This window comes from Podarcis erhardii (genome assembly GCF_964252035.2).
Source record: "Podarcis erhardii genome assembly, chromosome: 15".
NCBI classification, from domain to species: domain Eukaryota; kingdom Metazoa; phylum Chordata; class Lepidosauria; order Squamata; family Lacertidae; genus Podarcis; species Podarcis erhardii.
The window spans coordinates 39,832,006-39,846,665 of NC_138505.1; the positions used below are offsets into that span (position 1 = coordinate 39,832,006).

Genomic DNA, 14,660 nt, shown 5'->3' on the forward strand with positions numbered 1-14,660 from the left:
TTAAAAGAAACGAAAAGGGCAGGAGGTGTGTCACCCCCCCCCATCCCTGACACCCCCTCTCCTGGTTCTTGTATGTCTCCATGAGCACAAGGCTGGCGTGCCAGTGGTTCTGGTGGCAAAACTTTTCTGGAAGGAAGAAGGTTTCAGCAGATGGACTAGCCCTGCAGCCTTTATGTTGTCTCACCTTTTTAGTGTATTTGGGGGGGTCAGGGAGAGACAGGCTAGGGAAATAGCTTAATTCCTTATTGTACCTATTTCCAATAATTTCCAAGGTACCAGTTGCATTGCAAACTACTGGGGCATCCTAGACATCCTATGCTAAGGGGACTTGCTGGTTAAAGACCTCCACAAAATACCACAAAACTATTAGAAATTGAGAGAAAGTTTACAAACAAACATGGAATGAGAAGCAGTGCTGTTGCCTGGGGAGAATCTGAAAGGGAGACTGGTTGGATGGGCAGCCAGACTGACCTGTTTGCTAGGTGGAAATACGTAAAGGAAGCAAAAATGGACTAAGAGAACCACTTCTCTTTTTGCTGCAAAGTTAATTACACACTAGGAAATTGAATGGTAGGAATTTGTTAGGGCCTAAGAGCTCCAACATGCTGTGGCTAATCTGTAACTCTTAATTCACCGCAGACAAGCCATTAACAGCCAACAAGTGATGAAAAAGGATGTGTGAACATATTTTGGTTACTTGTCAGGGCTTTGGCAACAGCATTTTTTTCTCACCTCACTAAAGGTTTGGGAGGGAAGGGCTTGTGGAAGGGATGGGAAGCATTCAGAGGCTGTTGGACCACAGCTCCCTTCCTCCTTGGGCACTGGCCAGTCTGGCTGGAGCTGATGGGAGTTGGAGTACAGTAGTATCTGGCAAGGCCGCAGGTCCCCCATCTTAGACTTAACAGTGAAAGGGAAATTTGTCCCTGTGTCCTGCAGTCACAGTACCTTTAGTCTCCCTTGTACAACAGCTACTAAATAAAAAGATTTGGCAGTTTGGCTAAAGTTTTAAGGATTGGCTTATGGGGCAAATAGCAAGTGGAAATCTCTTTAACTAGACGTCCTTCCAGCTTTTAATTCTCTGTCATACTTTTCCAATTAACTTGTATTCTCCCATTTGAAAATGAGAGGATGCTTATCAGACTGCTAGAATTTAATTCTATCGCTTTTGAGCCTTTTAAAAATTACAATAATGTCCTTGCTTTTATTAAGCCTTCTTTATCCATCCTTTTCACTAACGTTTTCCCTCTCTCTCTCTCTCTCTCTCTCTCTCTCTTTTATTTACAGCAAAACTGGAGTAATCACTTAGTCCTAGACAAATTTTGCAGAATTGTAAGGTTAATTTTCTTGCATGCGTCTTTAGGAACGCATCTACCGAAAACATCTGCATGAGTCTTGTAAATGGGAAAATAAAAATCTCTCCTTAAGGAGGGAGAAAAAAATAGAACTGAAAACTCGTGTTCCACGAAGGAAGTGTGTGGTGCTCTTAAAAAGCTTCAGTTTATATACAGATCTACCAATGTGCAATATGGTTTTTAACTGATAAAACAGACCTCTGCGAAGAAGTTTTGGGGTTGCATGAAGACAAGTCTCCCTAAACTGCTGAGCAAGAATTAATGAGTGGTGATTCGCCAAGTTTTATCTTTTTTCTTTTTCTTTCCATACTTCGTTGTGTAAAATGTCATAGTTTATAAAATGTACAATATTGGACTGTAATGCATGCTTTCAGTTGTAAGTAGCTGATAATCTCTATTGTATCTCAACATACCACTTAAAAACAGCTCTGTACAATATGCAATTCTATTTATACAGGTTCGTTGACAACGGTACTGTTGCTGAACGTTTAAGAAACTGTTAAACCTTCAATTCCATAACTTCAGCTTAAAAAAATATATATCTTGGAGTGTGCAGATAGGTCTATTTTGCACTGTAATAATGTAACTTATTTAAATCTAAAGCCGTAGACACACACCGGTGCAATACACATGTTGTGGTGCATTTTATCTTAACAACAAAAGCCTAATAATGAACCTAGTTCATAAAACAGCATGTGTGACCTTTTTTCTTTGTTAGAAGTTGTAAATAACATTGTCTGATTCAATGCTGATGGTGACAAGCATCACACCTGCCATCCTGGTTTCGGGTAAAATAAACTTATTCTATGATACATAGTTTGTGTGTTTGTTTGGATATGTGTTTAGTCCTGCTTAGGAACACGCAAGCTTCCTTGTAAGCTAATTCTAAACACGTTTACTGAGAGCCTGTCCTGCACATGATGCAGAGTAAGGTGTGGGATTCTGGACTTCACTGCTTGAAACTATTGGAGAGTGTGCATTTTTAATGTTCCCTGCATACTAAAGCAAAAAATGTCTGCTCCTTTTATATACTGAACTAGCACCTCAGAAAGAGAGAGACCAGCCTGTTGGATCAGGCCAGTAACCCATCCATCCCACCAGCCTGTTCTCTCAGTGGCCAACCAGGTTCCACGGTGGGAAACGGGCTAGCAGGGCCTGAGTGGAGCAGGACTCTCTCCACCTGAGATTCCCAGCCTTCAGAGCCAGTCTGCCTCTGATCCTGTAGGTGGCATGTAGCCGTTGTGGCTGGGAGCCACTGAGAGCTCTATCCTCTAGGACAGTGATGGCCAAACTTGGCCCTCCAGTTGCTTTGGGACTACAATTCTCATCATCCCTGACCACTGGTCCTGTTAGCTAGGGATGATGGGAGTTGTAGCCCCAAAACAGCTGGAGGGCCAAGTTTGGCCATCACTGCCCTTTGAGAGAGTGCTTTTCTTTTCTTTTTAAGTCGAGCCCAGTTCCCATTTTAGGGAGCTTTTCTTACATGGGAGAATATTCAGAGCTATGAAATCCCAACCACAGGCTCAGGTGGGAGAGTCCAGAATTCTGCTTTTCATTCCATGTAATGTGTGGATTGGCTGGCTCTCAGGAATAAAAGCACATTGCACTGGCTGGGATCCAAAGAACCTGTTACCGGAAAAATCCGAGGGCTCCCTTGGACAAAAAGTAAAGACACCAACCAGAGTAAATTGGAGCAAATCAGCAGCCTGTAGGCTTGGCCTTTATTGAACTGTTGCAACAGGGTGCTCCCCTCACTTGCAGTTGAGAGAAAAGACCCAGAAAAATGGTGTGCAAGACCTTACAAAAACTTTTGAAATTCCCCTCCTCTAGGTCAAGCCCACCCCCAGAAACATCATGCATACATTACAGAAAGGAGGGGTTGAGGGAGGAGTTGCAGTGGTAACCTGAGTGTCCTGTCACCTGGCTGGTTCCCTTCTCTCCCCCTCCCCATGAGTCACTTCCAGGAGACAAAGGGGAGTTTGCAGTTTCCTGCCCCCAGAGGGAAGATCTGATCAGTGTCCTTTGTTTCAGTCCATGCTGAATCCATTCCCATATGCAAGTTCTTTGTGATCTTGATTGTCTTCTGTCTAGGACCATCAGGGTTGGCATAGCAACTGGGCAGGGCTCCTGTAGATGTGCTGGGATGGTGAAGGGATTATGGCTGCCCTGTATCAAACCTTCCCCATTTTGTAGTCCTTCCTTCATGGAGTAAAATAAAAATGGAACAGTGCAAATCCGATGTATGGTTGATTTTCTTATGAATTTATAACAGAAGTGTGGCGTATGTAGTGTGTGAGTGTGAGTGTGTGTGAAGTTTGTACAAACAGAATGATTGGGGTGGGGGGTTCCTGCTACAAACCAAAGAAGGAAGCTTTTGAATTGGGCTTGTTAGAACGGCACATTGCACAGAAAACGCCCTCTGAAGTTGAAGAAGATTTCAAAACCCATTTGTGAGATGGCCTGGGCACACGTCATTCAAAGTGATACGGAAGGGGGGCATGTCTTCTTCACCTTCTTCTTCGCTACAATATATCAATTTATTTCCAATTGTCAATGTCAAAAGGGACTAAAATCTATAAAATTCATAGAAAATCAACGTGCCAATTTGCTCAATTTCTCTAGGACTCCATCACACCTCCCCTGTCCAGCATAATCCCTCAAACAAGGTGTTAAGACCCTAATCCTGTCAAATCGCTCTGATCAGCCTTTCCTCCAGGCAATGTCAGGTGGCAGACTATGCATATTTGGGACCATTGTCTTCTCATCCCCAGGAAGTGTTTATCTGTGCATATCTCCGACTCTGCATATTCCCCCCTCCCTCCTCCATATGTTAATCCGGTGTAACCCAACCTCTCCTTAATGTATTCATGATGTAATCTGTGTAACCCAACCTTTCCTTAATGTATTCATGATGTAACGGATGTATTTTGCACTGTATTCTGGGACATGGAGGGAGTTTCAAAAGTTCATGTCACCCCTTTCTCGCTGTTCAATCTCGCCTTGAACCTGTTGCGCAATAAACTTGGATCTTCTGCACCTTGCTCCTGCCCGGCTGAGCTCATTTTCCTCCGCAGGGACCCACGGACTTAGTCCGATGAGCTGGGTGGCAGGGCAGCCTCGCACCCAGATTTTGCCGTAACAAAAGGAAAGAGAATGCCACTTAACACAGGCCCAAGCCCTTGGGTGCTGCTGCTTTGGATCTGTGACATCGGTTCCAGTGAGATTTCCTTCCAAGCTCTTCACACTTTTAAGTTTGTGGCATTATTTGCGCACGATTTCCTAGCAATGCCAAGGCAACACTTCTTCCTCTTAGAACTACATAGCGTTCCTCTTGGAGTGTGGCATGACTGGGGTAGAGAGTGTGTGTTAGAAGACAACCTCTATATAATCACCTTTTTCAAAACAAAACAAAAATGTTTTCCATTGTTTGCATAAAAAAAGTGAGACAAACCATCTTGTGTCCCAACTGATTTATTTATATTTATTTAATTTTCTAAAGGGTGTACAACTGTTCATACACAAGATGTTAAAAAATTTAAAGCACAGGAAGTTTTCTGTGTGGTGGAATAGTCATCCTCCCGAGTCAGAGTACTTGACCTGTAAAGCAGTGTTTCCCAAACTTGGGCCTCCAGCTGTTTTTGGACTACAACTCCCATCATCCCTAGCTAGCAAGACCAGTGGTCAGGGATGATGGGAATTGTAGTTCAAAAACAGCTGGAGGCCCAAGGTTGGGAAACACTGCTGCAAAGTGCTTTGTGTAGTGGAGTCTGGCCCCGCAGGGTGAATGGGGGGCACTGCCCCACCAATCTTCTGCCTGCCTCCTTTCTTATATTCGCTCCAGGGGGATGTCACTCCTTGTCAACTTCCTCCTCAGTGTTGCCCTCATCAGGGATGTAGGGATCCCTACATTCTGCCCTACCAGTCCCAATGGGCACCAGCCACTGGCTTCATGGTAGAGCTCACACAAAATAATTGTATGAGTTCTACCCACTCAAATCTCCATGATTTAAAGACATCAGAGTATTTTCCTCTGTCTTCCTGGGCTACGACCTTCAACAGGAAGGAGTGCTGAAAAAACCACCTGTGGCCCAAGTCCCTTCAGCTCCCTGCCCAGGGTCTCACGGTCCCTTGCTGTGCGTTGCAGGCTGTGTGTGGCAATATTATTTGTACCCACATGAATCAAGGAATTCTTGGGGGGGGGGGCAGCTGTATTTTAACTGTTTGACCAAGACTTGCTTTGTTAGTTTTAATAATTGCAAGCCGTAAGAGGGATGGCCTCTGTAACCTGTACATCCACCTTGTTGGATGTGCTTTAAATTGATCTGTTGTTAACACTGTAGAACTCTGTGACCCTGGATTCTAGTATTATGCAAATTGGAGGAAAACTCACACCATGCATAGCTTTCTACCCCTCTTATTAGTCAGAGAAGAATTGATGGAGGCAGGAAGCAGTCAAAGCAAGGCAGATACTATTTTTTTCTGCTGCAATAGAGTCCCTGCCACCGCTGCGGGTGTGTAACATACTTTAACGGCTTTAGAAATTGCCCAACCCATTAGCCAAAGACCACCCAAAAACATCATATAAATGTCACAAAAAGAGGAAGAAATGCAAAAGAAATTTGAGTGTGTGTCTTTGAGGTGTTTCATAAACTATGCATCCTATTTCTGTGCTAGTAGGTTGTTTTAAAGTAATTGCATTGCTGTAACCCAACCTGGGAGCAGAGACAGAGCTACCTGCTCCAGCACCGGGAGTGGACTGGGGACAGGGCCAGCAGCCCACACAGCGAGCTCCCTAGCTGCCTGCCGCCCGTGTGGTGAGTGTTGGGGGTGCTGCTAGCCTCCCACTGCCCGCGGCGAGTGTATGGGGATGCGCAGTGAGCATGGGGGGTGCGGCGATGTCCCTGCCCAGGATGGCACCTGGAGCAGACCGCACCCCCTGCACCCCCCTTTCTCTGCCCATGCCTGGGACCTGTGAGTGAAGGGCAGGTACTTAAGAATTATACACACACACACCAGGAGTGTGGGCCCAGGTACAGCAATGCAGAGAAGAGAGACAAGATGGAAGATACATCCACACAGCAGGGCTGGCCTGTGCAGCTTTGCACCTTTAAACGAGGAGGAACATGGTTGTGTGGCTTCCCTTCTTATCTGTGGCCGTGGGACAGAGGAGGACCTCATTCAGAGGGAGGATGGGGCTGAAGGAGGAGCTCTGTGCCCCCTCCCCGAGGCATTCCAGAAGCACCACCAGGTCCGTGAAGAGCAGCACGCGCAGGCCTGAGAGAGAGAGAGAGAGATGGTCTTGTTTCCTGGCTTCCCTTCCCTTGGCACATCCAGCTCCCTCTCGCCCGCTCTCCATTAAGCCACAGCCCCTCCCCACTTTGATTCCTGTTCAAAGGAAACGCATCCCCCTCCCCACCAAGAGGGCTGGCTTTGGCCAGTCACTGACCCACAGTCTTCCTCTGGGTGGTGTGCAAGTGAAGATGCCCCTCAAGGCTCTGGACAGCAGGGAGGAAAGACGCAGCATTGCAAGGAGGGGAAGAGCAGGATAAAGAGAGGCACTCTTTGGGTTCAGTCAGTCAACCAGCTACAAATCCACCTAGTAGTTACCTTGTTCAACCCACGTTTTACCAGCTTCCTTGCACAAGTTGTATTATGCTTATTTATTAAATTTCTATACCATTCTTCATCCAAGGATCACAGGGCAGTTTAGAATATTAAACACAAACATACATAACACAATAACAAACAAAACCAATACCCCCCACATAGAATATATAAGGCATACCAGATTGTTCAAAGCAATTCACACATATATTGTCTAATCCTTACAATCAGCTTCCTAGTGATTTTATCTCCACCCCGTTTCGCCATAGGAGATTTGCTTCAGACCTTCAGCCATTTTAGAGACCCTTTTCTACCTTTCCCAGTTCTGAAATATCCTCTTTAAGGTGCAGCGATCAGAACTGTACATAGTATTTCAAGTGTGATTGCATTAGTCTTGGCATTGCAACATTGGCAGATGCATTTTTTATCCCTTTCCTAATGATCCCTGGCATGGAATTTGCCTTTTTCCAAACCATGGCTAAAAAAGCCACCTCTATTGGTCTGTCTCCCCCCCAACTGTATTACCTGGGTTATGAAGGCGCCCAAAAGGTTTTAAAGCAAAGATTATGGGACAATGCACACAGTGACTTGCGATTTCAATCACACGTAGTCTGTAGTCCGCTGGCAGCAGGAGTTCAATATGGATATGTCTTTGAGTTAACATCTTACATAAAAAACCTGACAGTACCTAACTACCGAAGGCTTTTCACCAAAGCCAGACTAAATGTCTTCCCCTCTGCAGTGCTGGATGGTAGGTTGAGATGAGTTCCCTACCAGGACAGACTTTGCTCGTGTGCTCAAGACATCGATTCCAGCAATCATATTTTGTTGCATTGTGTGAAGTATGAGCAGGCCAGGGCTGAACTGATACTACCCTTGCTGGTACCTTTCCCGGGAAAATCAGAGGCTCACTATGTCAGGTTCCTACTGGAAGACTGGACAAAAGCTAGAACGTTGGCAGTGGCAAAGTTTTTATCGGTGGTTGCAAGAACAAATGAGCCCTATATTCTAAACAAAATCCTTAATTAACATGGAGGTAGGCTGTATGAACTGTGTATTGATTTGTAATGTTTTGTTGGGTCTCTGGACCGTAATAAAGATTGTTGTTGTTGTTGTTGCCTTTTTCCACAGCTGCCGCACACTGGCTCAACATTTTCATTGACCTGCCTACCCTGACCCCACAATCCCTTTTGTGCTCAGTGAGAATCTGCCTGCTCAGACCCCCATTGTCATAGATGTCATTTTTATTTTTGCCTCAATGCGCATAGTTTTGCACATACACCCAACTACATTTGTATTTTTCTTGTCCTTTTCATTGCTGCCAATTATCACAGTTAGAGGTTAAAGGATCAAATCTTCCTGGCCCTTGCAGCTAAGAAGTAAGCTAAATAATCCAAGGTGATTCTCACCATTGTTGTCATTGTCAATGATAATCCTTGGCAGAGAGAGCAGCAAATGGATATGGAGTGGGAATAAAGCGTTCCCAAAACATTCCCTCCTCTAAACATACTGCAAAGTTAAGTTGGTGTTTTGCAATTCAGTAGCCATAGAGGCACTGAAATGTTGAACACTATCCCCCACCCCACCTTGACTTGCAGTTTTCCTTATTATGGTATTGTTGTTCCATGGAAAGGGATCAAATTTAGAGGTCATTTGGCTGATGCTAATTCTTAATTGCAAATAGCTTCATCTTTCTCTCCTCTTCCTTGGATTTAAATGTTCATTTCAGAGAGGAGAATACCATGGCAACCTTTTGGACAGTCTGCTTAAAAGGAGCCACACAGCAGGAATTCTTTAGTATTGAGGCTCCCAATCTAGATACTTCACACCTTGTGTAAACAGAGAATAAATGGAGGCATTGAGAATGGTCATCACAGTAGCAGAACAGGATCCTGCCTCAGGCAAGGCCTAAGATTGGATCCTAGACTTTTACGGCCATATTGTTTATGATGGCTCTCCTGGATTTTAGCCAGCACTTGCTTGTAGCCTCTGTAAGTTAACTCCACCCCTAAAAGGCTGAGCCCTTTTGTGTATTGTTCTCTTCCAACTTGTTGAGTCAACATGTCTATTATTTTCTTCTTCTTATCTTCACTTAGCAGGGGCGGCACATTCTGTTTCACCACTTTAAGTCAAATGGGAACATGCTGGTGCCCTCTGCTATCATCACCCTTCACTGCCGCCCTGCCACCGTACCTGTCTTAACTGTGCTGCACGGAAACAGTTGTGAAACACTAGCAGTGGCACTGGCTTCCAGCTAGATATTGAAAGATCTCTCCAGCAACTGGTGCCACTACTGGCAGTAGAGGCAGTGGGGGGGTGGCAGAGGCAGGTACCTCACCTTGCTTCCTCTGCTCAAGGCAGGTGCCTCACCAGTGGGCCTGGTCTGTCACTCATCCTGTAAATAGGTCCTGCATGAATAAAGCCTTTGACCTCCATAAACTGTAAATGATCTTTTCAATCCAATTCACCCAAGCTGCAAGATGCGCATAGTTGACTCTGTCTTTCATTGGCTCTGGCTCCACCTACCATTTGGGTTGCCTGCCTTCTGCCCTCTTGATTCTAACATGCACCGGCTACCATTGTTTCCAACACAACATCCTCAGTGGATCTTCCCGGCCAATCTCTGTGCATAAGAAGCTAATAAATTACTTAATTAAATTTCTAGGTGGCCCATTCCCCAGGGCTTTTTTAATAACAGGTAAAACACACGCATTGTATCCTATAAACACCTGGTTATGCTGTTTTTTTATGCTCAGCCTTCCTGACTTTAGACTTCTGAATGCCAGTCTGAAAAGTAAATTGTATGCCCCCCTGCTTTTTTTTCTTTTTTCTTTAACTTGGGCAGTCCTTTAGAAAGGAAGGGAGTACCACAACTGTGGAGCAAGAACAGCTGTATATAAGGTATTTATTATGACGGTATAGTCAATAAAGTGCTGTCTGTTGATTGACAAATGGGGTGGTTGGTTATGCTGGGATGAAAATAAATAGCTCATTGAAGCGATAGCATTTTTAAAGCTCCATGAAACTAAATCCCCTACCTGATCTGGGCTTTTGCACAGCCTCTATCAGTGCCAGGTTTCTGGATTGGCTGCCAATAGAATCATCCAGTTCCTGCCAGCTGCTAAACTCTTCGTAAGCCTGAGATCCCAGCTGGGAAATGTTCCAAACTCCTGAAAGCACACTGTGGGTTGCTTGCCTCTGTCTGCTAGCCAAACTGGCTTTGATGCAATAGTACTTTCTGTTCTCTGGTAAACTCTTAGAAATCTAACCGGTTCTCTTCCTCCTCCTCCTCCTCTCTCACTTTCTATTCAATTTTTCCAGAGTCTGGCCCACAGTTTACCAGCTGTTAATCAGGAAGCAATAGGAAGGAAGATGCGTACTTACCTGTAATTGTAGGTGGCAGAAGGAATTTTGAAGTCTGGGTATGTTTTTCTCTATCTATTTTATATTATAATATTTCAATACATGTAAATAACATAACAATTAAACATCAAATTACATAACAGAACAGAAGTGGCTATATCTTTCCATTAATGTCATTTCAAGCATTTCAGTGGTTTTTCACTCTTTAAAGCGCGCATGTGCACATGCGCACACAAACACACACACATGCTAACACTTAAAAAATAAAATAAAACCAGAGTGCTAGAATAACATAATGGCTAATTGTTGTGAACCGTATCTTGGCTCTTCTATTTATTCAGCAAACTGCCACAGACTCAACATCATCCCATCATAATCATTCATCACGTTTATATCCCAACTTTCCGCCAAGGAGCATAAGGCAAAATATGCCGTTCACCCCCATCCCTGTTTTATCTTCACAACAACCCTGTGAGACAGTGGCGTAGCAACCCCTGCCGGCTCCTGGGGTGGAGTTTTTTTAAGAGACTGCCAGCAGCATCTCTCCAGGGTTTCAGACAGGACTTTAGTAAGAGCAGCTGCCATATCAGCCAGAGATTGATCCTGAGACCGTGTACAAATAAAGCCTCTGCTCTGTTACTGAGCTACAGCCCTTCTCTCCTGGTGGACTGTAAAACAGAAATGCTGGGTACATTAATCCTTTTGAATAAACCCATGTGCCTAATTCATTTATTATTTAGATTTAAAGTGACCGCAGTTGTGTACATTCACAATTTGTTCCATTTACCTGTCCCAGGTTCAGTGGCGAACCTTGGCATCACCAACTCCAGCAGCACCTTGTGCAACCCCGAAATCTGGCAGCCCTCTTGCCTTCTATTGGACTTCATGGTTGCAGTTCCTGCTGCAGCATCCCAGAATCACTCTGCCTGGTGCACCCAAACAGGTTGTACTGCCTTAGACCCGGCTTTGGCAGGTTACTGTTGGAATTAAGTCCCATCAGTCTACCCGCTGCTTCTCTGAGCTCAAGCAAGAAAATGAAACCAGGACAATAACATGACAGGCAAAGGCACCCGATGAGAAGGTGAGAAGCAAGGCCCGTTAGCAGCGGGGCCCCGAGAGAGAAGGTGTGGGCCTTGGGAGACAACATGTAGGGGAGCATTTAGTCCTAGACAGGAGGTTTTCCGCCCCTATCTTATATAGAAGGGTTTCTCTTTAAGGTTCCAGTAAACACAGCCAAGGATTCACATTTCTTTGCTGAAGGAATATATACATTTGTCATCAGTAGGTGTTTGGTTTGGTTTTCTTATTAGCTATTTGGCTTTGGTTTTGGGAGGTTGTCGCTTCTTTTGACATGGCAGTGCTCAGACAGCCCTGGGGCAGGTGTCCACCTTGGAGCCTTACGGAAAGATTTAGAAAGCCACTGAATCTGCGACAAGGGAAAGTGCCTTTGCAAGTCCATTAAGGCCCTCTCTGCTGCTGTGCTGGAGGGAGAAGGGAAGGCTGGCAGTAATTTTAATGATGGATTTCATGATATAAACATCCGTCACCAGCTGCAGTGAAATTTCCAACGCTCCTTCCGTGTAGAGCATTAAAAAGCTATTAAATCCATCATTAGCAGCTCTGGAGGCAGCTAGTCTAGAGACATTAGGAGCTAGTGCTTATCGACAGTGCAAACCACCCACCAGTATTGTATTGTTTTTCAGGAATATTAGCCTCAAGGGAGACTTCTATTAGCCTCACCTGTTAGTTCTAAAAGGCTTACAGAAATCGAAGATCCAAACCCAGCTCCCTGGAGAAAGCCCAGCTGCCTGCAATTCAATTAATATCATTTGTTTTAAGAGCAGACTCAAGACACATTAACCATTGCCCCTCCAGCAGCATTTCAGGTTTATTTTTAGCAGAGTGTTGTGCACCCAAGACGAAGGCAGGGGTGATGCACATGACCTGCTGTGTTTTTCCATGCCAGCAACCCCTAGCCCTGAACACATTAAATGTATTTATATCCCACCATTTTCTCTAAGGAGCTCAATGTCATTTATGTGGTTCTCCCCCACAACCACTACCCTGTGATGTAGGTTAGGCTGAGAGGCAGTGTCTGGCCCAAGGTCACTCAGTGAGTGTCTGAGTGAGGATTCAAACCCTGGGTGCCCAGGTCCTAGCCTGACACTCTAACCACTATGCCACACTGCCATTGCACTGTACAGTGGTTGCATAAAATGCACACGCCAGCTTAACTACAGCTTGTGTTTTCAAACCAGAGGGAGGCTGGTTTGAAGGAAAACACATCAATCAACAGAGGTTCTCATGAAACTATGGGATACAGATGAATTGTGGCTAATGTCTTGTTCTTCTCCTCGTCAAACACCTGCAGTGGGAACTCTGTTGCACAGCCAGCAGCTTTGGCGGCCTGACACCTATGACTGTGCAGTGTGGTTCCCAGGCTGGCTGTCAAGGCACTTAAAGATCAGTGCTCAAAGGCCTTCTTACATGTGAGTGGGCTTAATCTACCAGACAATAATCTGGTGTCACTAAGTCAGGCCAAAGACAGGTGGGTTGTCCCACCCATCAAAAATAGGTCTGCAGGGGTGGGCTGCTCATCCAAAAAGGTTCCCTGTCCTTGGTCTAAGTGTCTTTTGGGTCTCCACAGTCCAGGGCATAGGCACACTCCTTTTTGTATGGTCTCCTGCAGGTGAGCTGAAAGAGGCCAGAGTACAAGGCAGCTGGATGCATATTTCCTCTTCCACACAACTATGATGGGAGCAGGAACCCTGGCCTCGTCATTCTTCACTAGCAGCAGTCCCACTAGCTGAATTCCACTCTCCCCAGGACCTCTCAGCAGTCCCTTTTATGTACCATTTTTCTTAAGTCTTCTTCCAAAAGGATGTGATGAGCCGTCTTCCTCATTCTCCTTTCCGTTTATAAAGACTGACATTATGAGAGGGTGTGTAAAGGGTGGCACAGAACTTGCTGTATTACACCACTAGTAAAATTTCAACCAGCAAAATGTCTAGCTGGAGCTCTTTATCAGCATTGGATCTGAATTGATTTGAACTATGTGCTATTCTTGTTTTAAACTGTTTTCATTTCATATATACAACTGCTTTTACATGTGCAACTGTTTTTTTTTAAAAAAATGTTTTACTGTGGGATGCCTCATAGGAAGTAGTTCATAAGTGAAATAATTTTTTAAATCACAGGACAAGGACTAGAGTGTTTTCTTCCTTGTTTATGAGTTTTATGAACCATTGTAATGTAATGGTACTATATAAATAACAATGGACAACTAATTTACATGCTCCAATTAAGATAGTTTCCCCCCAGAAAATAAGAATGCCCACACATTGAAAATCAGCAGCTTGTCTAGCAAATAATTGTGTGCCTGATTTTACTGGTGGTGGGTGATTACAAGAGCTGGAGTGGCATCACAAACATGAAAGGCCCCAATTCAAATCTCATCTTAGCCACAAACTGATTTTGACAAGCCATTGTTCCCTTTCATTTATCTACTGGGCCTGGAATCAGGAACCAACTGTGTGAACCAAAGGGTGATTTTAGACATTCTCCTCCAATTTCCAAAACGGTTTGTGGAAAGGGGGGAAGAGTGGTGCTTCTTCTGTTTAAAGAGAAAGCAATACATTTCCATTGTAACAGCACTATTCCCTTAAAGTATCTCTTTGTATCAACGTGCATCTGGCATCCTGTGTTCAAGAATGTTTCTGTACAGGTAATGTTGTATCTCCATTCACAAGAACCCTATAACAGTATCAACAACCACTAATTCAGTGGCGTAGCGTGGGTTGTCAGCACCCAGGGCAAGGCAAGTAATTTGCGACCCCTCACCCATGGATTTGCGCCCCCTAACGCTAACCCCCAGATGTTGCGCCTGGTGCGGCCGGCCCCCTCTGCACCAACCCACGCTACACCACTGCACTAATTCATTACCTTCATGTTTCCTTGAAGGCAACTTACTTTTCCATCCTGATCTTTGGTAGTATTAGTAGAGTTTTCAGCAGATGATCAAGACACGTTGGGTCTTTTAAATTCTTCTGTGATTCAAAAGAGGAGGGTGGGGAGCCATGACTCTCCAGATGTTGCAACTTCCATCTGCTTCAAGCTGATGGAGTCAATTACGGATAATAGGAGTTGAGAGTGCAACATCTGGAGGGCTGCAGGCTAGCCACCCTTGTGAAAGGGAAGGTCACATCATTAAAAAAAATAATTACTTAACAGAGAACACAGCACTGTGGTCTTGTGCAGATGGGGCACCCAACAGAAGCTGCTGCTGGACTGTGCTTTGAGGAAGTTATTGAATGCAGCCAAATCAAAGCCAGAAGCACAGTA

General features: G+C 44.7%; 1 protein-coding gene across 2 annotated transcripts in view; it reads left to right on the top strand.

The window, feature by feature from the left end:
• Positions 1-2,164, top strand: part of ATP2A2 (ATPase sarcoplasmic/endoplasmic reticulum Ca2+ transporting 2) — a 52,935-nt gene extending 50,771 nt beyond the window's left edge. For both annotated transcript variants that reach the window (XR_014151551.1, XM_081842578.1), the window contains exon 22: positions 1,285-2,164. Coding sequence is in view for 1 of the 2 variants with exons in the window: in XM_081842578.1 (XP_081698704.1) it covers positions 1,285-1,298 (14 nt within the window). In the remaining variant the exon portion in view is untranslated. The remainder of the gene's footprint in view (positions 1-1,284) is intronic.
• The last annotated feature ends 12,496 nt before the right edge of the window (positions 2,165-14,660 follow it).